Source organism: Elgaria multicarinata, chromosome 3, assembly GCF_023053635.1.
Source record: "Elgaria multicarinata webbii isolate HBS135686 ecotype San Diego chromosome 3, rElgMul1.1.pri, whole genome shotgun sequence".
Taxonomy (NCBI): domain Eukaryota; kingdom Metazoa; phylum Chordata; class Lepidosauria; order Squamata; family Anguidae; genus Elgaria; species Elgaria multicarinata.
The window spans coordinates 164,110,413-164,137,516 of NC_086173.1; the positions used below are offsets into that span (position 1 = coordinate 164,110,413).

General features: G+C 45.9%; 4 protein-coding genes across 6 annotated transcripts in view; all 4 read right to left on the minus strand.

Annotated features, from left to right (window-relative positions):
* The window catches only part of LOC134396276 (zinc finger protein 850-like), an 89,940-nt gene that overhangs the window by 15,362 nt on the left and 47,474 nt on the right, over window positions 1-27,104 (minus strand). The gene's annotated exons all lie outside the window — the stretch shown is intronic.
* LOC134396346 (zinc finger protein 260-like) overlaps window positions 1-27,104 on the minus strand; it is an 80,210-nt gene that overhangs the window by 176 nt on the left and 52,930 nt on the right. The gene's annotated exons all lie outside the window — the stretch shown is intronic.
* On the minus strand, window positions 1,968-5,567 carry LOC134396298 (zinc finger protein 585A-like). The gene has a single exon (XM_063122737.1). It carries the CDS (start codon window positions 5,485-5,487, stop codon window positions 2,710-2,712), a length of 2,778 nt encoding a protein of 925 aa, XP_062978807.1. The 5' UTR covers window positions 5,488-5,567; the 3' UTR covers window positions 1,968-2,709.
* LOC134396283 (zinc finger protein 850-like) lies at window positions 9,508-13,881 on the minus strand. Its single transcript, XM_063122715.1, has 2 exons — window positions 13,855-13,881; window positions 9,508-12,998 (listed from the first exon to the last, which is right to left on the minus strand). Exon 2 carries the CDS (start codon window positions 12,826-12,828, stop codon window positions 9,640-9,642), a length of 3,189 nt encoding a protein of 1,062 aa, XP_062978785.1. The 5' UTR covers window positions 12,829-12,998; window positions 13,855-13,881; the 3' UTR covers window positions 9,508-9,639.

Genomic DNA, 27,104 nt, shown 5'->3' on the forward strand with positions numbered 1-27,104 from the left:
TGGAAAACAGAGGGGTGAGGGGATGACACTTTTTGAAAACACCCCCTTTCTTCTACAGCCTACGGTGTCACTCCCTACACTGCGCTAGAGGATCACGCAACACCAACATTTAGATGCTTCAGGGGCTTACGTTATACAACTTTCTGTCATAAGACATGTGAAGGAAAGTTGGGGACAACCCGCCTTTCCTGCAAGGTAGATGTGGCGTTACACCCCACAAGTCAGCTCCCAAATGTATGTCTGAGGTGTGTAAGTCTGTGGTTTTTAGAATGTTGGCCTGAGTGGGCGGAGTTAGAATGTCTTGGGAGGGGGGAGGAGTGATATATAAGGGAAGGACTGATGGGATTGAGGGAGACTTTTTAGGTACCCTTAGAGTCTTTAGCGCTCTCTGTGTGTTAGCTCTTGGGGTTTAGAGTACTTGGGTCTGAAGAATTTGAGGTTCAGGGTAGAGAGTGGTTGCCACGACACAGGCTCTGAACACCAGACCTCACGTCTGCCACCACTTCTTATGGGGCAACACAGGCTCTGAAATCGAGACCTAGCCGAGGCTACTCCCTGCTCAAGCCAAGCACCACTGCTTGATATGCCTGAGGCAAGGGATAAAGCCCACCTTCCTCCAAACTATGTGGAGAAAGGGGTTTAAAATGGAGAAGGATTTAATATATATATAATAATGCGCTGTGAGTTATATCTGCTTAGGTGAATGATTGTCAGAGTGGGTGCTGAATGATGTAAACTTAAGATGATAAATGCCAAACAGACACGTGGGATTTTTGTGGTAGTTTTAAAACAAACAATCCAAATTTATTTTTAAAAGTTCATAAGCTTTGTTTCTAATAACAACATTTAAAAACCTTTTTGAAACCATCCATACAATCCTGTCACCCTCACATTCGCGCTTTCCTTTCACTCACACAATCACTCTTGAACTTTCTTTATTATCAGTATTGAATTATATACTTCCACTACGTGCACACCACACTCTAAAGACACCACTCACTACACTGACTCTCAAATTTCCCAAAACTTAAGTACCATAAATATAGAGAGCACTACAGACTCTAAGAGTCCCTAACAAGTCTCCCTGGAAAGAACAAGAACAAGACAGAACAGAACTGAACTCACAATCCCCTCAGTCATTCCCTTATATATCACTCCTCCCCACTCCCAAGACATTCTAACTCCGCCCACTCAGGCCAACATTCTACAAACCACAGACTTACAAACTGCAGACATACATTTGGAATTGACTTGTGGGGTGTAATGCCACAGTGGTGTCTTTGGAGTGTGGTGTCCACATAGTTGATGTATATTAAACAATACTGATAATAAAGAAAGCGATTGTGTGAGAGAAAGGAAAGCGCATATGTGAATGAGTGAAAGGATTGGATGAAACGTTTCAAAAAGGTTTTGAAATGTTTTCATTTGAAACAAAGCTTGTGAACTTTTAAAAATAAATTTTAATTATTTTGTTTTTAACTACCACAAAAATCCCACGTCTCTGTTTGGCATTTACCATCTGAAGTTTATACATTTAGCACCCACTCTGACAATAATTCACCTCAGCACATATAACTCACAATGTATTATTTTATTATTGAAATCCTTCTCCATTTAACTCCTTCCTCCACATAGTTTGGAGGAAGGTGCTGTTTGTCCCTCGCCTCAGGCATATCAAGCGGTGGTGCTTGGCTTGAGCAGGGAATAGCCGCGGCCAGGCCTGGTGTTCAGAGCCTGTGTCATGGCAGTAGACTCCTGGACCAAACATCTAGATTCCCAGGCAGCACCCTCCTGAACCCTGTCCGCAACCGGAAAGTGCCGGACCCTTGAAGAATAAAACCACACACACACACACACACACACACACACACACACACACACACACTTTAAGGACCAAAGCAGGTTTATTTACACAAACTAAAATCTAACTCGTAAGGCTCTGGTCAGGCAGTAAAAGCTGGGGGGAAGGGAGTGAGGGGAAAGGGTAGGAAAAGGGGGAAGATGAGGTAAAGTACAAAGGGAAGATTAGCAGCAAGCAATTACACCATAAAACTATTAACCCCGTCCTAATCCCTGCCGCAATGGCAGCCGGCCTTCCCCAGAGTATCCAGACACTTAAAACATAAAAAAAAACCTAACTAAACCCCGAGCAGCATTTCTCCGGTCGGATCAGATCTTCCACTTAACACATATGTAGCCTTGAGAGTGCTCCCCAACTCACTCACTCAGGCTCAGAGGCCTGGGCCAAGTTAGGCAGTTTGAACACAGTAATGCAGACAAGACTTCACTGAACAGAGCAAGACCGCAGCCATCTTGGGCTGTCCTTCACAAGACACAGTTGGGAGATCAAGGGCTAGATCCGATTGGGGCCTTGCACGCATGTTCAGCCCCACTGGCACCAGTCCACACATGACTGCAGTGCAGCACTTCTGGAGGGAAAGCGCTAGTTTCTGGAATGGGCCAGTCATCCAAGTCCCCATTAAGATCCAAACCATTATATCATTTACACATTGGTTGACATACGTCCTCAAAAGACAGCAGTATATGGGCACAGGGAATGATTAACATAATCACTCATGTGCATTCAAATCATTTGTACTGAGAGGCTTCTTTGATGTAAAGTAAGACGTGTGCTCAGCCTCAGGCTCTGTTTATACCCCAGATGCTTAAATTTCTCCAATCTTGAGCCCATAAATGGAGTCAAATACTCTACTGGAGCTCTTCACCAAGCAAAAGTCTGGGAGCATTTACTCTGGCTGACCCGGGTTCCACAGCTACATCGGAGTCTGCCTCAGAGCCGTGTTCCTCAGCAGGGCCTTGAACAAGTGTATTTCCTGGGAGAAAGGGTACTCTGGGAGTCAGGTAGTCCCTCCCACCATGGCTCTGAGTATCCCACCGGACACACTGCAAACTGTGCTCCGTTGAGCTGTGGCTGGTGGGAGAAGAAACTGGAATTATGGCTGGGCTTGTGACAGGATTGAACGATTTGTTGGGAACCTCAGACGAGGCATCACTGTCACCGGATCCCTCATCTTGCCCCAGAATTACGGTAACAGAGGGATGATCAGGAGTATCAGACTCTTCTTCCTCCTTCAAAGAAAACTCAGTGGGAGCACTTTGATGGTATTGCAGAGGACCCCCCTTGTGAAATCTCTTTGCAAGCCCCAAGCAATTAAAAGGGATCCCCCCTTTGCAAGTTGTCTGATGATTTCTAAGGTTTCCCCTCTCACTAAAGCTCTTTCCACACTGCAAGCATTGAAAAGGTTTCTCTCCTGTGTGAATTCCTTGATGTCTAGCAAAACAATGCTTATCACTAAAACTCTTTCCAAACTCCAGGCATTGAAATGGTTTCTCGGCTGTGTGAATTCGCTGATGTATTACAAGGCTCTCCTTCCTGCTGAAGCTCTTTCCACACTGTGAACATTCAAATGGTTTCTCTCCTGTGTGCAATCTTTGATGTAAACTAAGGCTGTACTTTGAGCTGAAGTTCTTACCACACTCTTGGCATTTATGGGGCGACTCCCCTGTGTGACTTATTTGATGTTCTTGAAGGCTACTACTACAACGGAAGGTTTTCCCACACTCCAAACATTTAAATGGCTCTTCCCTGGTGTGTGTTCTTTCATGCACTTGAAGGGCACCCTTCTGGCAGAATCTCTTTCCACACTCAGAGCACTCATAGGGTTTCTCCCCAGAGTGGATTCTTTGATGGACAGTAAGTGCCCCCTTCTGATGAAATGCTTTTCCACACTCCGGACAGGTAAATGGTTTCTCTCCTGTGTGAATTCTTTGATGTTTAGTAAGGTCATGCTTAACTGTGAAACCCTTTCTGCACTCCAGACATTTAAAGGGCTTGTCTCCACTGTGAATAAGCTGATGACGTGAAAGGCTCTGCCTAGAAAAATATCTCTTTTTACACTGCGAACATTCAAACGGTTTCTCTACTATGCCAGTGTGAATTCGCTGATGATCTGCAAGGGCCCCCTTCTGCCTGAAGTTCTTTCCACACTGCAAACATTTAAATGGTTTTTCACCAGAGTGGATTCTTTGATGGACCGTAAGTGCCACTTTCTGACGAAATGCTTTTCCACACACCAGACAGATAAATGGCTTCTCTCCTGTGTGAATTCTTTGATGTTCAGTAACAATATGCTTATTTCTGAAACGCTTTCCGCACTCCAGACATTGAAATGCCTTGTGTTCTCTGTGAATTAACTGATGACGTGTAAGCCTGCGCTTGGAAAAGAATCTCTTTCCACACTGTGAACATTCAAATGGTTTCTCTCCTGGGTCTGTGTGAATTTCCTGATGTTTTGCAAGGGTCTCCTTCCATCTGAAGCTCTTTCCACACTGCGAACATTCAAATGGTTTCTCCCCTGTGTGCACTCTTTGATGTAAAGTAAGGCTGCTCTTCGAGCTGAAACTCTTTCCGCACTCTTGGCATTTATATGGGGACTCCTCAATGTGCCTTCTTTGATGCCCTTGAAGTACACTACGGAAGTAGAATCCCTTTCCACACTCCAAGCATTTAAACGGTTTCTCCCCAGAGTGTGTTCTTTGATGGCCAGTAAGTCCCTCCTTCTGCTTAAATGCTTTTCCACATGTCAGGCAGATAAATGGTTTCTCTCCTGTGTGAATTCTACTATGTCTAGCAAAGTCATGGTTGTTGCTGAAACTCTTGCTGCACTCCAGACATTTAAATGGGTTGTCTGCTCTGTGAATTATCTGATGACGTTTAAGGCTAGGCCTTGAAAAGAATCTCTTTCCACACTGCAAACATTCAAATGGTTTCTCTCCTGGGTCTGTGTGAATTTGCTGATGTGTTGCAAGTGTCTTCTTCCATCTGAAACTCTTTCCACACTGCAAACATTCAAATGGTTTCTCCCCGGTGTGCAGTCTTTGGTGTAAAAAAAATCCATTTTTTGAGCTGAAGCTCTTTCCGCACTCCAGGCATTTAAATGGCTTCTCCACAATGTGAGTTCTCCGATGCACTCGAAGGTAACTACTGCGGTAGAATGCCTTTCCACATTCTAGGCATTTAAATGGCTTCTCCCCGGTGTGCCTTCTTTCATGCTCTTGAAGAGTAGCCTTTCCGTGGAATCTTTTTCCACACTCTAGGCATTCAAATGGTTTTTCCCCAGTGTGTATTCTTTGATGCATAGTAAGTGCCGACTTCTGACTAAATGCTTTCCCACAATCCAGACAGCCAAATGGCTTCTCCCCTGTGTGCGTTCTTTGATGGGCGCGAAGGTACGTACTGCGCGTGAATGTCTTTCCACACTCCCAGCATTTATGTTGCTTCTTTGCTGCATGGGTTGTGCCATGGTCACCCAGAATTGATTCCTGACAGACTGTTTTTCCAGACATGGAGGATTTCTTCTCTTTCGGTTCTTTTGGTGTTTTCTGTTGTACCATCATTGCACGAATGTCAGAATCCACACATATATTCCTCTCTTTATTACTTGGCTTCCCTTCCAGGTAATTCATCCTGTCTTGATTGCCAATATTCTCTTTCACATTGGGCAATTTTTCACTTTCTCTTGACACTTGATGTGCTCTTTCATATTTCCCACACACACACATGTATCCCCAGCTGAAAGAAATAGAGAAAGATAATTATGGATATAGTAGTAATATAATAATAGTAATAGTAATAATGATAAAAAATGAAATAATCTTCATCTCACAAAAAAAAACCAAAAACGGGGTGTCCCATCCCTCTCTTTTATCCCCTGCAATCCCCTCCACCCCCAGTACAGAGTGGATCTCTGAGTAGATCCTGCAAACAGCACCCATGTGAATCTCTGAGACTGGACTGCATGGACCAAACCCATCCACCCTATGCTTCCCTCCCTCCCTCTTCTGAAAGGGGGCTTTTCTCTTCCTCCCCCAAAGCAAAGCATCGGTGCCTCCGCCCTCCTCCTCCACCCTGCAATGCAGCCCCCTCACCTCTTTGCCCTCCCCGAGGACCAGCCTCCTCCTCCTCCTCCTCACGGGGGAATCTTACCGGTCTGATTTCCCACCCGGAACATAATGCCTGGCGGAGTTCCGAGTGTTTCTCCCTCAATTGCGGAACTTCCTGCCTCTCTAGGAACCAAGACTCGGTTGAGATTAACCTTTGAAGGACTGAAGGGCAGGAGCTGGGCTGCCCCCCTTCCTGCTGCCTCCCTTCCCCGGAGCTTTTAGGCGGCTTCTCTTGGCTCCTTCCGAGCTGCTGCTTTTCCCTCCTCTGAAGACCCTGGGAGGAAGCGGGGACGGAGTCCGGGCTCCGGCTGCAGCAGGGGAGGCGGGCCGGGCCGGCGGTGCGGCTTCTCCTTCCGCAGAGTTGGCCAGAAAACGCTTCGGGTTCAGCTTCCCCCGGCCTGGTGTCCCCCATATGCGTTCGACTACAATTCCCATCCTCTCCAGTCATCCCCTCCAGCAGCCACGTATGTGGTCAGATTTGATCTTCGATGACTGGTTTGACCAGCGGTGGCGAGGTCCTTTGTAAAGAGGAGCAAAGGAGGTTAGGATCAGGGCTCAAGGTGCTGGAAATTCTGGTGGATCTCTTTGGGGATCCCCTTCCCATCGCCCTCTGCTACTGTGACCCTGCATCAGGACAGTGGCTGGTTGCAGCGGCCCTTGGGAGGGCAAATTCCTTTTCTTCTTCCCCACTCTTACAAAGTCACCCCCAAATGCTTCTTTATCCTTCTGCAGTTTTAGGCACACCAGTTGACTGAATCATAGAACCATTGAATAGTAGAGTTTGAGGGGGCCTATAAGGCCATCGAATCCAACCCCCTGCTCAATGCCGGAATCCACCTTGAATTGAATAGAACCCCCACCTCTTTGTTCTGTCCCAGACGCAAAAGCCCATTGCAAGGCAGCCTGTACATCCTGTCTGAGTCCAGGCTTAACACATTCCTGCAACAAAACGACATAGAATCTTAGAATAGCAGAGTTGGAAGGGGCCTACGAGGCCATCGAATCCAACTCCCTGCTCATGAAAGCCCTTGACTTGTCTGGATGGAGGCTTTGATTGGATAGATCCCGTGTTCTATGTGCGTGTTAAAAAAGAGGGAGTGCATGCGATGCGCTTTAAGACAAATTGTTTTAATTTTGGCATTTAGCCAAAAGACAACAGCTAGGCTTATAATGAATGGGACAGCAAACTCACTTTAAAATCGCTGACCATGTGCACCTCTCTAACAATTGTGTGCAGATGATTATTGGGAAGGGGGCAGAAAAGGAGGCAGGAGGGAGGAAAGTGTATGTGGTGCAGACTTAAGGGAAGGCTGAATCAAGGCTTGTAAAATCTAGGCTTTGCTTGTTTTGATTTACTAAAGCACTGAAACTCACCAACTGCATCCTGATGCAAAAGGCATATGCTAGGAATAAAGAGATTCACAACCTAGGGATTATTTTTGAGTAGCAGAACAGAAGAAATGTATTTATATTTATTTTATTTATTACATTTATATACCGCCCCATAGCGGAAGCTCTCTAGGCAGTTTACAAAAGTTAAAAAGAGTAAACATTAAAAAAAGTATACAAAATTTAAAAACCATCAGAAACATAAAAACAACAGTATAAAACCTCAGTATCCATTTAAAAACAACAGTTCTGGGGTCCATTAAAAAACTAACTTAGCATTGTTAAATGCCTGGGAGAAGAGAAAGGTCTTGACCTGGCGCCTGAAAGATAACAATGTTGGCACCAGGTGAGCCTCATCGAGGAGCTCATTCCACAGTCGGGGGGCCGCCACCGAAAAGGCCCTCTCCCTTGTTGCCATCCTCGGAGCTTCCCTCGGAGTAGGCACTTGGAGGAGGACTTTAGATGTTGAGTGCAGTTTACGGGTAGGTTCATGTCAAGAGAGGCATTCCATCAGGTATTGCGGTCCCAAGCCATGTAGGGCTTTATAGGTTAAAACCAGCACCTTGAATTGGGCTCGGAAACGTATAGGCAGACAATGCAAGCGGGCCAGAATCGGAGTTATATGCTCAAACCTCCCTGTTCCAGCTATCAATCTGGCCGCATTTTGCACAAGCTGCAGCTTCCGAACCGTCTTCAAAGGCTGCCCCATGTAGATGGCATTGCAGTAATCTAATTTGGAGGTTACCAGAGTATGGACAACTGAAGCTAGGTTATCCCTGTCCAGATAGGGACGTAGCTGGGCCACGAACCGGAGTTAGTAGAAAGCACTCCATGCCACCGAGCCCACCTGAGCCTCAAATGACAGAGATGGTTCTAGGAGAACCCCCAAGCTATGAACCAGTTCCTTTGATCCTACACACAAATCCACTGCTGATTACTCCAAGCTGTCTTCATTTCAACATTGGGTTGAAATTCCAACATTGGGTCTCCATGCATATGGGGGAGGGGGTCATTTTGTTGTTGTTATTCAAGAATTAGCAGTCCCCTCCCTTGCTGAAATACGTCAAATAATCCAGAGATCTACCAATCGATCCAGAAGAACATTTTGCCCACCCCTACTTTGGGGTCCCAATCCGTAGCCTCCCTTTGGAGGAAAGGCCCGCTGGTGTGGGAGTTCCCTCAAGCAACAGAGCCCCCTCTGGCTCTTTTTTCCTCTCGTCCTCTTGCCTTCATCCACCCAAAACAGGCAAAACATTTAATTTTCCACTTGACTGTACACCAAAGCGTATCCGAATCCAAAATTTTAAGTTTCTAGCTCCTCTGGAAGTGGGTCAGAATTTCTGGACATACAAAGACGCATACCTAACGAAGGTTGGTCAACTTACCAAGTGAGATGAAAGAGGAAAGGGTAGTGGAAGTTTTACTCAGACCATTGGTTTGTCCCTACATATCCATCTGCTCCCCATCAGTACATTAGAGGATTCCGTAAGTGGAAAATGGAGAGTGGGAGAGATGTTGGGGGAAACCTGACAAGAGGATGAGACTTTTTGCAAACACCCCCTTTCTTCCACAGCCCACGGTGTCACTCCCAACGCTGCGCTAGGGGATGACACAACACCAACATTTGGGGTCTTCCAGAGCGATGTAAAAAGGTACACAGAATGTCAAAATCAAGTCACTCATTCCACTACATTATACGACTTTCTTTCATAAGACACAGTTGGGAGATCATGGGCTGGATCTGACTGGGGCCTTGCACGCGTGTTCAGCCCCACTGGCACCAGTCTACACGTGACTGCAATGTAGTACTTCTGGAGGGAAAACACAAGTTTCTGGAATGGGCAGGTCATCCAAGGCCCCATTTCAATCCAAACCATTATATAATTTACACATTGGTTGACAAAACTATGTCCTCAAAACAACAATATATGGACACAGGGAATGATTAATGTAATCACCCATGTGTATTTAAATCATTTCTACAGAGAGGCTTCTTTGATGTAAAGTAAGACTTGTGCCCTGCCTTAGGCTCTGTTTATACTTCAGACACTGAAATGTTTCTCCTGTCGTGAGCACATAAATGGAGACAAATAGCTCTAATGCAGCTCTTAACCAAGGAAAAGTCTGGGAGCATTTATTCTGGCAGACCTGGGTTCCACAGCTTTATTTATTTATTTATTACTTATTTATTTATTACAGTTCTATACTGCCCAATAGCTGGAGCTCTCTGGGCGGTTCTACATCAGAGTCTGCCTCATAAGTAGAGCTGTATTCCTGAGCAGGGCCTTAAACAAGCGTATTTCCTGGGAGAAAGGGTACTCTGGGAATCAGGTAGTCCCTCCCACCATGGCTCTGAGTATCCCACCGGATGCAGTGCAAACTGTGCTCCGTTGAGTTGTGGCTGGTGGGAGAAGAATCTGGAATTATGGCTGGGCTTGTGACAGGATTCAACGATTTGTTGGGAACCTCAGACGAGGCATCACTGTCACCGGATCCCTCATCTTGCCCCAGAATTACGGTAACAGAGGGGTGATCAGGAGTATCAGACTCTTCCTCCTCCTTCAAAGAAGTCTCACTGGGAGCACTTTGATCGTGTTGTAGAGGACCTCTCTGGCGTAATCTCTTTGCAAGCCCCAAGCAATTAAAAGGGATCTCCCCTTTGCAAGTTGTCTGATGATTTTTAAAGTTTCTCCTCTCACTAAATCTCTTTCCACACTGCAAACATTGAAAAGGTTTCTCTCCTGTGTGAATTCGCTGATGTATTACGAGGCTCTCCTTTCTGCTGAAGCTCTTTCCACACTCCGAACATTCAAATGGTTTCTCCCCTGTGTGCAGTCTTTGATGTAAAGTAAGGCTGTATTTTGAACTGAAGCTCTTTCCACACTCTTGGCATTTATAGGGTGACTCTCCAGTGTGCCTTCTTTGATGCTCTTGAAGGTCAGTACTGGAATAGAATGCCTTTCCACATTCTACGCATTTAAATGGTTTCTCCCCAGTGTGTCGTCTTTCGTGCACTTGAAGGGCACCCTTGTGGCGGAATCTCATTCTACACTCAGAGCATTCAAAGGGTTTCTCCCCAGAGTGGATTCTTTGATGCCCAGTAAGTGCCTCCTTCTGACGAAATGCTTTTCCACACTCCGGACAGATAAATGGCTTCTCCCCTGTGTGAATTCTTTGATGTTTAGCAAGGTCATACTTATTTGTGAAACCCTTTCCGCACTCCAGACATTTAAACGGATTGTCCCCACGGTGAATAAGCTGATGACGTGTAAGGTTGGGCCTAGAAAAGAATCTCTTTCCACACTGCGAACATTCAAATGATTTCTCTACTATGCCAGTGTGAATTCGCTGATGTATTGCAAGGGTCCCCTTTCTGCTGAAGCTCTTTCCACAATGCGAACATATAAATGGTTTCTCCCCAGTGTGCCTTCTTTGATGCTCTTGAAGGTCACTACTGGTGTAGAATGCCTTTCCACATTCTAGGCATTTAAATGGCTTCTCCCCTGTGTGTTCTCTTTGATGTAAATTAAGCCTGTACTTTGAGCTGAAGCAATTTCCGCACTCTTGGCATTTATTGGGTGACTCTCCGATGTGCCTTCTTTGATGCTCTTGAAGGATACTATTGCAGCGGAAGCTCTTCCCACACTCCAAACATTTGAATGGCTTCTCCCCGGTGTGTCTTCTTTCATGCCCTTGAAGGGCACCCTTCTGGGAGAATCTCTTTCCACACTCCAAGCATTCAAAGGGTTTCTCCCCAGAGTGTGTTCTTTGATGGACAGTAAGTGCCCCCTTCTGACGAAATGCTTTTCCACACACCAGACAGATAAATGGCTTCTCTCCTGTGTGAATTCTTTGATGTTTAGCAAGGTCATGCTTATCTGTGAAACCCTTTCTGCACTCCAGACATTTAAACGGATTGTCTCCACTGTGAATAAGCTGATGACGTTTAAGGTTGGGCCTAGAAAAGAATCTCTTTTCACACTGCGAACATTCAAATGGTTTTTCTACTATGCCAGTGTGAATTCGCTGATGTATTACAAGGGTCTCCTTCCACCTGAAGCTCTTTCCACACTGCAAACATTTACATGGTTTTTTGCCAGAGTGGATTCTTTGATGGAAAGTAAGTGCCCTCTTCCAACTAAATGCTTTTCCACAGACAAGACAGGTGAATGGTTTTTCGCCTGTGTGAATTCTTTCATGTTCAGCAAGGTAATGCTTATTTCTGAAATGCTTTCCACACTCCAGACATTTAAATGCCTTGTGTTCTCTGTGAATTAACTGATGACGTGTAAGGCTGCGCTTGGAAAAGAATCTCTTTCTACACTGTGAACATTCAAATGGTTTCTCGTCTCTGTGAATTCGCTGATGTATTACAAGGCTCTCCTTCCATCTGAAGCTCTTTCCACACTGCGAACATTCAAACGGTTTCTCCCCTGTGTGCAGTCTTTGATGTAAAGTAAGGCTGTTCTTCGAGCTTAAACTCTTTCCGCACTCTTGGCATTTATATGGCGATTCCTCGATGTGCCTTCTTTGATGCTCTTGAAGGACACTATGGCTGTTGAATCCCTTTCCACACTCCAGGCATTTAAATGGCTTCTTCCCGGTGTGTGTTCTTTGATGGACAGAAAGTGTTCCCTTCTCCCTAAATGCTTTTCCACATGTCAGACAGATAAACGGTTTCTCTCCTGTGTGAATTTTTCTATGTTTAGCAAGGTCATGCTTGCTGCTGAAACTCTTGCCGCATTCCAGACATTTAAACGGGTTGTCTGCTCTGTGAATTATCTGATGACGTTTAACGCTGTGCTTCGAAAAGAATCTTTTTCCACACTGCGAACATTCAAATGGTTTCTCTCCTGTGTCTGTGTGAATTCGCTGATGTGTTGCAAGTGTCGCCTTCCACCTGAAGCTCTTTCCACACTGCAGACATTCAAAGGGTTTCTCCCCGGTGTGCATTCGTTGATGTGCAGTAAGGCCATTTTTTGAGCTGAAGCTCTTTCCGCACTCCGGGCATTTAAATGGCTTCTCCTCAGTGTGAGTTCTTTGATGCTCTCGAAGGTCACTATTGGTGTAGAATGCCTTTCCACATTCTAGGCATTTAAATGGCTTCTCCCCGGTGTGCCTTCTTTCATGCACTTGAAGAGCAGCCTTTCGGCGGAATCTTTTTCCACACTCGAGGCATTCAAATGGTTTTTCCCCAGTGTGTATTCTTTGATGCATAGCAAGTGCCCACTTCTGACTAAATGCTTTTCCACAATCCAGACAGTCAAATGGCTTCTCCCCTGTGTGTGTTCTTTGATGGGCACAAAGGGCCGCATTGCCCTTGAATGTCTTTCCACACTCACAGCATTTATGTTGTTTCTTTGCTGCGTGGGTTGTGCCATGGTCACCCAGAGTTGATTCCTGACAGACTGTTTCTCTAGACACAGGGGATTCCTTCTCTCTCGGTTCTTTGGGTGTTTTCTGTTGTACCATCATTGCACGGATATCAGAATCCACACATATATTCCTCTCTTTATTTCTTGGCTTTCCCTCCAGCTAATTCATCCTATCTTGATTGCCAATATTTTCTTTCACATTGGGCAACTTATCACTTTCTCTTGACACAAGATGTTCTTTCATATTTACGCCCCCCTGAGTATCCCCAGCTGAAAGAAAAAGAGAAAGAGGATTCTTATTCTTATTCTTATTATTATTGTAGAATCATAGAATAGCAGAGTTGGAAGGGACCTACAAGGCCATCGAGTCCAACCCCTTGCTCAATGCAGGAATCCACCCTAAAGCATCCCTGACAGATGGTTGTCCAGCTGCCTCTTGAATGACTCTAGTGTGGGAGAGCCCACAACCTCCCTAGGTAACTGATTCCATTATTGTACTGCTCTAGCAGTCAGGAAGTTTTTCCTGATTCCAGCTGGAATCTGGCTTCCTTTAACTTGAGCCCATTATTCCTTGTCCTGCACTCTGGGAGGTTCAAAAAGAGATCCTGGCCCTCCTCTGTGTGACAACCTTTCAAGTCTTTGAAGAATGCTATCATCAAATACTTAAAAGGTTGTCACACAGAGGAGGGTAGTAGTAGTAGTAGTAGTAGTAATAATAATAAAAATACTGTTGTTTCCCGTCTTCGATCCAATCTGAGAGGCAGGTAATAAAAAATCCGGACTTCCTCCTTCTAGGGTGTCCCATACCTTTCTTTTATCCTCCCCAATCCCCTCCCCACCCCCAAGTACTGGGTGGATCTCTGAGTGGATCCTGCAAACAGCAACCATGTGAATATTTGGGCCCCACTGGGCGACTGGACTGCATGGACCAAACCCGCTTCCATGCTTCCCTCCCTCCCTCTTCTGAAAGGGGGCTTTTCTCTTCCTCCCCCAAAGCGAAGCATGGGTGCCTCCGTCCTCCTCCTTCTCCGCCCTGCAACGCAGCCCCCTCACCTCTTTGCCCTCCCCGCGGACCGGCCGCCTCCTCCTCCTCCTCCTCCTCCTCCTCCTCACAGGGGGATCTCACCTGTCTGACTTCCCTCCCCGGAACCTGATTCTCCACAATTACGGAACTTCCTGCCCCTCTAGGAAACAAGTCTCGGTTGAGATTAATCCTTGGAGGACTAGTGGCCTCCCATCCTGCTGCCTCCGTTCACCGGAGCTTTTAGGCGGCTTCTCTTGGCTCCTTCCGAGCTGCTGCTTTTTTCTACCCCGAAAACCCTGGGAGGAAGCCGGGAGGGAGTCCGGGCTCCGGCTGCAGGGAGGCGGGCAGGGGAGGCGCTGCGGCTGCTCCTTCCGCAGAGTTTGCCAGAAAACGCATCGGTTCCGTTCAGCCTTCCCCGACCTGGTGTCCTCCAGATGCGTTCGACTGCAATTCCCATCATCCCCTCCAGCAGCCACGTGTGTGGTCAGATTTGATCTCACTTTGGTCCCTGTTATATTGCATCCCGTGCTGTTAGATCCAGTGCTGTTAAAAAAGAGGCAGTGGGTGTGAGGCGCTTTCAGACCAATAGTTTTAATTTGGGCGTTTAGCCAACAGACAGCTGCTAGGCTTATAATGAATGGGGCAGCGAACTCACTATAAAATTGCTGATCTTGTGCACCGCTCTAACAATTGTGTGCAGGTGATTGTTGGGAAGTGGGTAGAAAAGGGGGCAGGAGGGAGGAAAGTGTATGTGGTGCAGATTTAAGGGAAGCCTGAATCAAGGCTTTGCTTGTTTTGTTTTACTAAAACGCTGAAACCCACATGTTGCCGCCTGATGCAAAAGACACATGCTAGGAATAAAGAGATTCGGAACCTATTGATTATTTTTGAGTAGCAGAACTGAAGGAAGCCTTCGATCCTACACACAAATCCACTGCAGATTACTCCAAGCTTTCTTCCTTTCAACAGTATAATTTTGGCTCTCCGTGCATAGGGGGAGGGGGGTCATTTTGTTGTGGTTATTCAAGAATTAGCAGTCCCCTCCCCTTGCTGAAATATCAAATAATCCAGTAATCTACCAATCGATCCAGATGAACATTTTGCCCACCCCTACTTTGGGGTCCCAATCCGTAGCCTCCCTTTGTTCGGAGGAAAGGCCCACTGGTGTGGGAGTTTCCTCAAGCAACAGAGCCCCCTCTGGCTCTTTTTCCCTCTTGTCCTCTTGCCTTCATCCACCCAAAACAGGCAAAACATTTAATTTTCTTCTTGTCTGTACACCAAAGCATATATGCATCCAAATTTTAAAGTTTCTAGCTCATCTAGAAGTGGGACATGGAAACACACATACCTAACAAAGGTTGGTCAACTTACCAAGTGACATGAAAGAGAAAGAGGAAAGGGTAGAGGAAGCTTTATTCAGACCATTTGTTTGTCCAGTAGTAAAATATGTTTGGACTCTGAATGCAACGATACTGTGGGAGGGGCTCTTTAGATAGTTGTATGACTCCACTGACTTCAAGATGTGTGTGTGGGGTGGGGGGGTCCTCCTGCTCATTCTACTGGCTGGGGTCCTGGACATCTGCCCCACACCCACTCCCAAAGACACCATAGGGTCCATCTGGGCCAGGTTGATTGACTCTGTCTGGGAAGGATTGTCCAGGTTCCTTTCCCAGCCCTGGCTGGAGCAACTCCCCTCTGGGGAAAAGCTAAAATATTTGGGGCTTATTGACTTAGGAAAAAAGTGACTAAGAGGAGACATGACAGAGGTGTATAAAATATGATGTTATATAAAATAATAATAAAACCAAATCTAGTTATGGCACTGAGCGTGTTTGTACAACCCACAATCCTTTTCCCTGATTCATTGGCCTGGATCAATGCATTCCGTTAACCATTTTGTGGTTACGCATCATGGTTTAGTAGTGTGTTGTCTGAACGGGGCTACTGTTAGACACAATCCCATTTCATACCCTCTCTCATTTTACTCTAACTCGTCTTTCACTCACTCACACACACACACCTTGGACCCATTCACCCTTTACAATTTTTATACTGTATATTATGCTTTTCTACTGGTTGTCCAGTAGTAAAAATATTTTTGGACTCTGAATGTAACAGAATTGCAAGAAGGGCTCTTTAGACAGTTGTATGACTTCACTGACTTCAAGATGTGGGAAACCAGCCCTGCTGTGCTTGGGAGGTAATAGAAGTATAGCTTCCAAATCACGTGAGGTCCTGGTTCCTCTCTATTCAGTCCTGGTTAGGCCTCATCTAGATATTGCGTCCAGTTCTGGGCTCCACAATTCAAGAAGGATGCAGACAAGATGGAGCAGCGTGTTCAGAGGAGGGTAACCAGGATGATCAGGGGTCTGGAAACAAAGCCCTATGAAGAGAGCCTGAAAGAACTGGGCCTGTTTAGCCTGGAGAAGAGAAGACTGAGGGGAGATATGATAGCACTCTTCAAATACTTAAAAGGTTGTCACACAGAGGAGGGCCAGGATCTCTTCTCGATCCTACCAGAGTGCAGGACACGGAATAACGGGCTCAAGTTAAAGGAAGCCAGATTCCAGCTGGACATCCGAAAAAACTTCCAGACTGTTAGAGCAGTACGACAATGGAATCAGTTACCTAGGGAGGTTGTGGGCTCTCCCACACTTCAAGAGGCAGCTGGACAACCATCTGTCAGGGATGCTTTAGGGTGGATTCCTGCATTAAGCAGGGGATGGACTCAATGGCCTTGTAGGCCCCTTCCAACTCTGTTCTATGATTCTATGTGGTCCTCCTGCTCATTCTACTGGCTGGGGCCTTGGACATCTGCCCCTGCCCTGAAGACACCATTGGGTCCATCTTTACCAGGTTTATTGACTCTGACCGGGAAGGATTGTCCAGGTTCCTTTCCCAGCCTTGGCTGGAGCAATTCCCCTCTGGGGAAAAGCTACAACATTTGGGGCCTATTGACTTAGAAAAAAGTGACTAAGGGGAGACATGACAGAGGTGTATAAAATTATGATGATGTTATATAAAATAATAAAACCAAATTTAGTTATGACACCGAGCGTGTTTGTACAACCCACAATCCCTTTCCCTGATTCATTGGCCTGGATCAATGCATTCCGTTAACCATTTTGTGGTTAAGCAGCATGGTTTAGCGTATTGTCTGAACAGGACTACTGTTAGACGCACTCAGATTTCATACCCTCTTTTTACTCTTACTCTCTTTCACTCACACACAGACACACCTTGGATCCATTCACCCATTACAATTTTTATACTGGATTTTACATTATGCTTTTATACTGGTTGTTTTATATTTTGAATGGTTTCTGTTCAAAATATTCAAACTACAAAACAACCAGAGCTTTGGATATTGGGTGGTATAAAACCGCAATAAGTAAATAAATTAATAAATAAAATTACACAGCCAGAAACTTGGGGTTTCCACGGGCAACGGAAGTGGTGCAGCCATTTTGGAAGAGGGCAGGTGTTCCTGGGAACACTACTGGCCTTATGATGCCACATGGACATTTTGGAAGAGGGCAACATCATGCTACACCGCCACGTTGAACAAGGTAAAAGTTCAGGTGGCCATCTTGGAAGAGGGTAGAGGCATTTTGCTCAGGGGAGACCCATGAAGCACAGCCATCTTGGGAAAAGGTGGGAAGGCACTGTTGCGATTAGCTTTACACAGCAGAGTTATGTGGGCTTGGAAATATAAAGAAGACACAAAGAGAAATTAGGGATTATCTTAACAAACATTTATTGGGAAAAATACATGGGATGGGAAATCCTCATTCTGACTAGAATGGAGCAGAGAGAGGAACAGTTCTCAGCAACCTCCCTGCAGGTCTCTGCAAATCAAATCTGTGTGCAGGGAATAGATGCATCATGGCAAGGTCACAAGTGCCGTGTTGCTCCTGGGCTTTTCAATTTTGGGGGGTGAATTGTAAACCAAGACCAACATTTTAACTTTCTAGCTTATCCAGAACTGGATTAGAATTTCCGGACGTACAAGCACACACTTACGTTCAGCTTTATATGTATAGAAGAAACCTTAGCTGTGCTACACCTCCACCAATTAGCTGACTTAGACAAACCCCGTTTAGAGATGTTCCCAGGTCAAATGGACAAAGAAGAAGAAAAACACTTTCCCCCTAAGCTTGTTTGCTGGCCCCCATCCAACCCATTGCTGAGTCTAGGCACTGATCCAAATCTAGCACTGCCCGCACCATATTAAGATGTTACAGAGTTACACCTGTGTGTCCTCAGCATGACAAAGTGGAGCAAAACGGAGCATTTATTCTGGCTGACCCAGGTTCCACAGCTGCATCAGAGTCTGCCTCATAAGTAGAGCCGTATTCCTGAGCAGGGCCTTAAACAAGCGTATTTCCTGGGGGAAAGGGTACTCTGGGAATCAGGTAGTCCCTCCCACCATGGCTCTGAGTATACCACTGGATGCAGTGCAAACTGTGCTCCGTTGAGCTGTGGCTGGTGGGAGAAGAATCTGGAATTATGGCTGGGCTTGTGACAGGATTCAACGATTTGTTGGGAACCTCAGACGAGACATCACTGTCACCGGATCCCTCATCTTGCCCCAGAATTACGGTAACAGAGGGATGATCAGGAGTATCAGACTCTTCCTCCTCATTCAAATAAGTCTCACTGGGAGCACTTTGACTGTATTGCAGAGGACCTCTCTGGCGTAATCTCTTTGCAAGCCCCAAGCAATTAAAAGGGATCTCCCCTTTGCAAGTTGTCTGATGATTTCTAAGGTTTCCCCTCTCACTAAATCTCTTTCCACACTGCAAACATTGAAAAGGTTTCTCTCCTGTGTGAATTCGCTGATGTATTACAAGGCTCTCCTTCCATCTGAAGCTCTTTCCACATTGCGAACATTCAAATGGTTTCTCCCCTGTGTGCAGTCTTTGATGTAAAGTAAGGCTGTATTTTGAGCTGAGGCTCTTTCCACACTCTTGGCATTTATAGGTTGACTCTCCAGTGTGCCTTCTTTGATGCTCTTGAAGGTCACTACTGGAATAGAATGCCTTTACACACTCCAAACATTTAAATGGCTTCTCCCCGGTGTGTCTTCTTTCATGCTGTTGAAGGGCGCCCTTCTGGGAGAAGCTCTTTCCGCACTTGAGGCATTTAAATGGCTTCTCCCCAGTGTGAGTTCTTTGATGCACTCGAAGGTCACTACTGGTGTAGAATCCCTTTCCACACTCCAAGCATTTAAAAAGTTTCTCCCCTGTGTGCGGCGTTTGGTGTACAGCAAGGGTGTATTTTGAGCTGAAGCTCTTTCCACACCCTTGGCATTTATAGAGTGACTCTCCAGTGTGCCTTCTTTGATGGACAGTAAGTGACTCCTCCTCCCTAAAAGCTTTTCCACATGTCAGACAGATAAATGGTTTCTCTCCTGTGTGAATTTTTCGATGTTTAGCAAGGTCATGCTTATTGCTGAAGTTCTTGCCGCATTCAAGACATTTAAATGGGTTGTCTGCTCTGTGAATTATCTGATGACGTTTAACGCTGTAATTCGAAAAGAATCTTTTTCCACACTGCGAACATTCAAATGGTTTCTCTCCTGTGTCTGTGTGAATTTGCTGATGTGTTGCAAGTGTCGCCTTCCACCTGAAGCTCTTTCCACATTGCAAACATTCAAAGGGTTTCTCCCCGGTGTGCAGCCTTTGGTGTAAAATAAATCCTTTTTTTGAGCTGAAGCTCTTTCCGCACTCGAGGCATTTAAATGGCTTCTCCTCAGTGTGTGTTCTCCGATGCACTCGAAGGTAACCACTGGTGTAGAATGCCTTTCCACATTCTAGGCATTTAAATGGCTTCTCCCCAGTGTGCCTTCTTTCATGCTCTTGAAGAGAATCCTTTCGGCGGAATCTTTTTCCACACTTGAAGCATTCAAATGGTTTTTTTCCAGTGTGTATTCTTCGATGCATAGCAAGTGCCTGCTTCTGACTAAATGCTTTCCCACAATCCAGACAGTTAAATGGCTTCTCCCCTGTGTGCGTTCTTTGATGGACAGTAAGTGACTCCTCCTCCCTAAAAGCTTTTCCACATGTCAGACAGATAAATGGTTTCTCTCCTGTGTGAATTTTTCGATGTTTAGCAAGGTCATGCTTATTGCTGAAGTTCTTGCCGCATTCAAGACATTTAAATGGGTTGTCTGCTCTGTGAATTATCTGATGACGTTTAACGCTGTAATTCGAAAAGAATCTTTTTCCACACTGCGAACATTCAAATGGTTTCTCTCCTGTGTCTGTGTGAATTTGCTGATGTGTTGCAAGTGTCGCCTTCCACCTGAAGCTCTTTCCACATTGCAAACATTCAAAGGGTTTCTCCCCGGTGTGCAGCCTTTGGTGTAAAATAAATCCATTTTTTGAGCTGAAGCTCTTTCCGCACTCGAGGCATTTAAATGGCTTCTCCTCAGTGTGTGTTCTTTCATGCTCTTGAAGAGAATCCTTTTGGCGGAATCTTTTTCCACACTTGAAGCATTCAAATGGTTTTTTTCCAGTGTGTATTCTTCGATGCATAGCAAGTGCCTGCTTCTGACTAAATGCTTTCCCACAATCCAGACAGTTAAATGGCTTCTCCCCTGTGTGCGTTCTTTGATGGGCACAAAGGGCCGCATTGCCCTTGAATATCTTTCCACACTCAGAGCATTTATGTTGTTTCTTTGCTGCATGGGTTGTGCCATGGTCACCCAGAGTTGATTCCTGACAGACTGTTTCTCCAGACACAGGGGATTCCTTCTCTCTCGGTTCTTTGGGTGTTTTCTGTTGTACCATCATTGCACGAATGTCAGAATCCACACATATATTCCTCTGTTTATTACTTGGCTTTCCCTCCAGGTAATTCATCCTGTCTTGATTGCCAATATTTTCTTTCACATTGGGCAATTTATCGCTTTCTCTTGACACTTGATGTGCTCTTTCATATTTCCCCCCTCCATGTATCCCCAGCTGAAAGAAATAGAGAAAGATAATTATTATTATTAATATAGTAGTAATATAATAATAGTAATAATAATAACAATAAAATAATCTTAATCTCACAAAAAAACCAAAAACGGACTTCCTCCTTCTAGGGCGTCCCATCCCTTTCTGTCATCCCCTGCAATCCCCTCCCTCCCCCACCCCCCAGTACAGGGTGGATCTATTATTATTATTATTATTATTATTATTATTATTATTATTATTATTATTTATATAGCACCATCAATGTACATGGTGCTGTACAGATAACACAGTAAATAGCAAGACCCTGCCGCATAGGCTTACAATCTAATAAGTTGTAGTAAACAATAAAGAGGGAAGGAGAATGCAAACAGGCACAGGGAAGTGTAAACAGGCACAGGGTAGGGCAAAACCAACAGTGTAAAGTCAGAACAAACTCAATATTTGAAGGCTATAGGGAAAAGAAAAGTTTTGAGCTGAGTCTTAAAAGCAGTGATTGAGTTTGTAGTTCTCAAGTGTTCTGGAAGAGCGTTCCAGGCGTAAGGGGCAGCAGAAGAAAAAGGACGAAGCCGAGTAAGGGAAGTGGAGGTCCTTGGGCAGGCGAGAAGCATGGCATCAGAGGAGCGGAGAGCCCGAGCGGGGCGATAGTGTGAGATGAGAGAGGAGAGATAGGCAGGAGCTAGGCAGTGAAGAGCTTTGAAGGTCAGTAGGAGAAGTTTATCTCTGAGTTTATCTCTGAGTAGATCCTGCAAACAGCAACCATGTGAATCTCTGAGACTGGACTGCATGGACCAAACCAGCCCCCATGCTTCCCTACCTCTTTCTAATGAAAGGGGGCTTTTCTCTTCCTCCCGCAAAGCAAAGCATCGGTGCCTCCGCCCTCCTCCTCCTCCACCCTGCAATGCAGCCCCCTCACCTCTTTGCCCTCTACGCGGACCAGCCTCCTCCTCCTCCTCACGAGGGAATCTTACCGGTCTGATTTCCCACCAGGAACATAATGCCTGGCGGAGTTCCGAGTGTTTCTCCCCCAATTGCGGAACTTTCTGCCTCTCTAGGAACCAAGACTCGGTTGAGATTAACCCTTGAAGGACTGAAGGGCAGGAGCTGGGCTGTCCCCCTTCCTGCTGCCTGCCTTCACCGGAGCTTTTAGGCGGCTTCTCTTGGCTCCTTCCGAGCTGCTGCTTTTCCCTCCCCCGAAGACCCTGGGAGGAAGCCGGGAGGGAGTCCGGGCTCCGGCTGCAGCAGGGGAGGCGGGCAGGCAGGGCCGGCACCGGCTTCTCCTTACACAGAGTTTGCCAGAAAACCCTTGGATCAGTTCAGCCTTCCCCGACCTGGTGCCCGCCAGATGCGTTCGACTGCAATTCCCATCATCCCCAGTCATCCCCTCCAGCAGCCACGTATGTGGTCAGATTTGATCTCACTTTGGTCCCTGTTATGTTGCAACCCAAACAGCCTCTTTTGGAATGTAAGCCATATGGCAGGGTGTTTTGTATTTTGTTCTGTACAGCACCATGAAAATTGATGGCGCTATATAAATAAATAAATAAATAAATAAATAATTCTGACCATTCAGCGGGAAAGGTTGTGGCCAGGAATATTCATTCCGCTTTTGCCTGTATCCTGTTGCGATCAAAGGCAAGGTCATCCTTTGCAAAGAGGAGCAAAGGAGGTTAGGATCAGGGCACAAAGGTGCTGGAAATTCCTGTGGATCTCTTTGGGGATCCGTTTCCCATCCCCCTCTTCTACTGTGACCCTGCATCAGGACAGTGCCTGGTTGCAGCGGCCCTTGGGAGGGCAAATTCTTTGTTTTCTTCCCCACTCTTACAACGTCACCCCAAATGCTTCTTTTTCCTTCTGCAGTTTTAGGCACACCAGTTGATTGAATCATAGAAATAGAACCATAGGATAGTAGAGTTGGAGGGGGCCTAGAAGGCCATCGTGTCCAACCCCCTCCTCAGTGCAGGAATCCACCTTGAATTGAATTGAATCCCCACCACCTCTTTGTTCTCTCCCGGACGCAAAAGCCCATTGCAAGGCAGCCTGTACATCCCGTCTGAGTCCAGGCTTAACTCGTTCCTGCAACTCAACGACATGAAATCCCTCGCATTGTCTGCATGGAGGCTTCGATTGGATAGATCCAGTGCTGTTAAAAAAGAGGCAGTGGGTGTGAGGCGCATTCAGACCAATAGTTTTAATTTGGACGTTTAGCCAACAGACAGCTGCTAGGCTTATAATGAATGGGGCAGCGAACTCACTATAAAATTGCTGATCTTGTGCACCGCTCTAACAATTGTGTGCAGGTGATTGTTGGGAAGTGGGTAGAAAAGGGGGCAGGAGGGAGGAAAGTGTATGTGGTGCAAACTTAAGGGAAGGCCGAATCAAGGCTTTGCTTGTTTTGTTTTACTAAAACGCTGAAACCCACCCGTTGCCGCCTGATGCAAAAGACACATGCTAGGAATAAAGAGATTCGGAACCTATTGATTATTTTTGAGTAGCAGAACTGAAGGAAGCTTTCAATCCTACACACAAATCCACTGCAGATTACTCCAAGCTTTCTTCCTTTCAACAGTATAATTTTGGCTCTCCGTGCATAGGGGGAGGGGGGTGTCATTTTGTTGTGGTTATTCAAGAATTAGCAGTCCCCTCCCCTTGCTGAAATATCTAATAATCCCCAGCTGAAAGAAATAAGAGAAAGAGAATGTGAGATACGCACATTCAAAAAGATACGCACTTCCACATCAGGGAATGAATTTGATGTTCCAACTACTTAGAAGGGGGAAAAATCAGTTGCCTGAACGTAATAAAACCCGCGAAAGAGCTCTGTGGAGGGTGGTGTTGTGAGGAATGAGTGGAGAACTAAAGAGTTCTGTACCTCCAATTCAGTAGAGCAAACACCTTGGAGAGAGCCAGAGTCGCCTCCTCAAAGGACACCGGGAGCTGAAAGGGGGGGCAGGGAAGAAAGAAGGAAAAATAATGAATTTCTCATCGCAAAAAAATACAGATACTGATGACATTTTACTCATTCATCTCATAGTTTTATATACCACTTTCAAGGGGGCTACAAAACCAGCTTCCAGAAATGATAAAAACACAATGTATAATATACCGAACATGGTAAATTTGTCACTGGTCAGCCTATTACTATTATTATTTATTGCATTTGTATACCGCCCCATAGCCGAAGCTCTCTGGGCGGTTCACAAAAGTTAAAAACCAGTAAACATTAAAAATACACAAAATTTAAAACCAGTCAAAAACAACAGTATAAAAACAACAATATCCATTTAAACAACATTATATTACAGATAATCATCATCATCATCATCTTCATAAGTCCTCACAAAAGAAAAAAATGGACTTCCTCCTTCTAGGGTGGCCCATCCCTTTCTTTTATCCTCCCCAATTCCCCCCCCCTTCCCCCAAATACTGGGTGGATCTCTGAGTGGATCCTGCAAACAGCAACCATGTGAATTTTTGGGCCCCACTGGGCGACTTGGCTGCATGGACCAAACCCGCCCCCATGCTTCCCTCTCTCTCTCTCTTCTGAAAGGGGGCTTTTCTCTACCTCCCCGCAAAAGCAAAGCATGGGTGCCTCCGTCCTCCTTCTCCTCCACCCTGCAATGCAGCCCCCTCACCTCTTTGCCCACGCGGATCAGCCTCCTCCTCTTCCTCTTCCTCCACCTCCAACTCCTCACAGGGGAATCTCACCGGTCTGATTCCCCTCCCGGATCCGGTTTCTCCACAACTACGGAACTTCCTGCCCCTCCAGCCACGTGTGTGCTCAGATCTGATCTCTCTTTGGGCCCTATTATATAGCCCAAATAGCCTTCCCTGCCTATCCAGCGATTGTAGCCAGAAATACTCAGGGGGACTAGATTTATTTTTCGCATCTCCCTTGCCTTTATTTTCTCGCGATCATGGAGAGGTCATCGGAGAAACTGGTTTGACCAGCGCTGGCGAGGTCCTTTGCGAAGAGGAGCAAAGGAGGTTAGGATCAGGGCACAAGGTGCTGAAAATTCCGGTGGATCTCTTTGGGGATCTGCTTCCCATCCCCCTCTGCTATTGTGACCGTGCTTCAGGACAGTGCGTGGTTACAGAGGCCTTTGTGATGCCAAATTCCTTTCTTTGATCCCCACTCTTACAAGGTCACCCCCAAATGCTTCTTTTTCCTTCTGCAGTTTTTGGGACACCAGTTGATTGAATCACAGAACCATAGAATAGTAGAGTTGGAAGGGTCCTATAAGGCCATCCAGTCCAACCCCCTGCTCAGTGCAGGAATCCACATTGAATTGAATCCCTGCCACCTCTTTGTTCTCTCCCAGACGCAGAAGCCCATTGCAAGGCAGCCTGTACATCCCGTCTGAGTCCAGGTTTAACTCATTCCTGCAACTCAAGGGCATGAAAGCCCGCGCCTTGTCTGGATGGGGGCTTTGGTTGGATAGATCCAGTGCTCTGTGTGCATGTTAAAGAAGAGGCAGTGGGTGTGAGGCGCTTTAAGAAGAATAGTTTGAATTTGGGCATTTAGCCAACAGACAGCAGCTAGGCTTATAATGAATGGGGCAGCAAACTCACTTTAAAATTGCCAATCTTGTGCACCTTCCTAATAACTGTGTGTGCAGGTGATTATTAGGAAGGTGAGGGAAGAAAAGGGTACAGGGGAGGAAAGTGCATGTGGTGCAGACTTAAGGGAAGGCCGAATTAAGGCTTACAACATCTAGGCTTTGCTTGCTTTGTTGTACTAAAACGCTGGAACCCACCAACTGCAGCCTGATGCAAAAGAAATAACGCCAGGAATAAAGAGATTCGGAACCTAGTGTTACTATTTTTGAGTAGCAGAACAATTCAAGAAGGACACAGACAAACTGGAGCGTGTTCAGAGGAGGGCAACCAGGATGATCAGGAGTCTGGAAACGAAGCCCTATGAAGAGAGACTGAAAGAACCGGGCATGTTTAGCCTGGAGAAGAGAAGATCGAGGGGAGACATGAGAGCACGCTTCAAATACTTAAAAGGTTGTCACACAGAGGAGGGCCAGGATCTCTTCCCGATCCTCCCAGAGTTCAGGACACGGAATAACGGGCTCAAGTTACATGAAGCCAGATTCCAGCTGGGTATCAGGAAAAACTTCCTGACTTTTAGAGCAGTACGACAATGGAATCAGTTGCCTAGGGAGGTTGTGGGCTCTCCCACACTAGAGGCCTTCAAGAGGCAGCTGGACGACCATTGCCAGGGATGCTTTAGGGTGGATTCCTGCATTGAGAAGGGGGTTGGACTCGATGGCCTTATAGGCCCGTTCCAGCTCTGCTATTCTATGATTCTATGACCCCCAAGCACAGCTGGTCTTCCGGCTCATTCTACTGGCTGGGGCCCTGGACATCTGCTCCACACCCAGCCCCGAAGACACCATTGGGCCCAACTGGGCCAGGTTTATTGACTCTGACCAGGAAGGATTGTCCAGGTTCCTTTCCCAGCCTTGGCTGGAGTAACTCCCCTCTGGGGAAAAGCTACATTTGGGGCTTTTTGAAAAAAGTGACTAAGGGGAGACATGACAGAGCTGTATAAATTTATGATGGTGTCATATAAAATAATAATAAAACCAAATCTAGTTATGACACTGAGCATGTGTCCACAATCCTTTTCCCTCAGTCGCTGTTAGACACATTCCCATTTCATACCCTCTCTTTATACTCTTACTTTCTTTCACTCACACACACACACACCTTGGACCCATTCACACATGACAATTTTATACTGTATTTTATATTATGCTTTTATACTGGTTGTTTTACATTTTGAATGGTTTCTATTCAAAATATTCAAAATATAAAACAACCAGAGCTTTGGCTATTGGGAGGTATAAAAATGCAATAAATAAATAAATAAAATTACACAGCCAGAAACTTGGGGTTTCCACCAAACGTCAAGCAGCTCACTTAGGTTTTCCACCCAGAGTCATAGAATCATAGAATAGCAGAGTTGGAAGGGGCCTATAAGGCCATCGAGTCCAACCCCCTGCTCAATGCAGGAATCCACCCTAAAGCATCCCTGACAGATGCTTGTCCAGCTGCCTCTTGAATGACTCTTGTACATGGAATCACATATCCTGGCTGAGCCTACCTGGATAACACATACAAGCACATTTAGGTGCACGCGTGAAAAACTTAACAGGTGAAACTACTTTTTGTCTTTCCGGTTTTACCCAAACCTTGGTTCCATTCCTGTTTTGCCTTGACTGCACTACTCGTTGCTGCTATCCCCTCAGTATCACCTCTCTCAGATTTCCGCTGTGGAGCTATCAATCCCAGGAGCAAACTGGAGGTACTGGCAATGGAAGCGGTGCAGCCATTTTGGGACAGGGCAGGCGTTTCTGGGAACACTACTGCCCATACGAT

Coding starts and splice junctions, on each gene's coding strand:
- LOC134396298 (XM_063122737.1), bottom strand. CDS start 5,487: ATGAATTACCTGGAAGGGAAGCCAAGTAATAAAGAGAGGAATATATGT.
- LOC134396283 (XM_063122715.1), bottom strand. CDS start 12,828: ATGATGGTACAACAGAAAACACCCAAAGAACCGAGAGAGAAGGAATCC.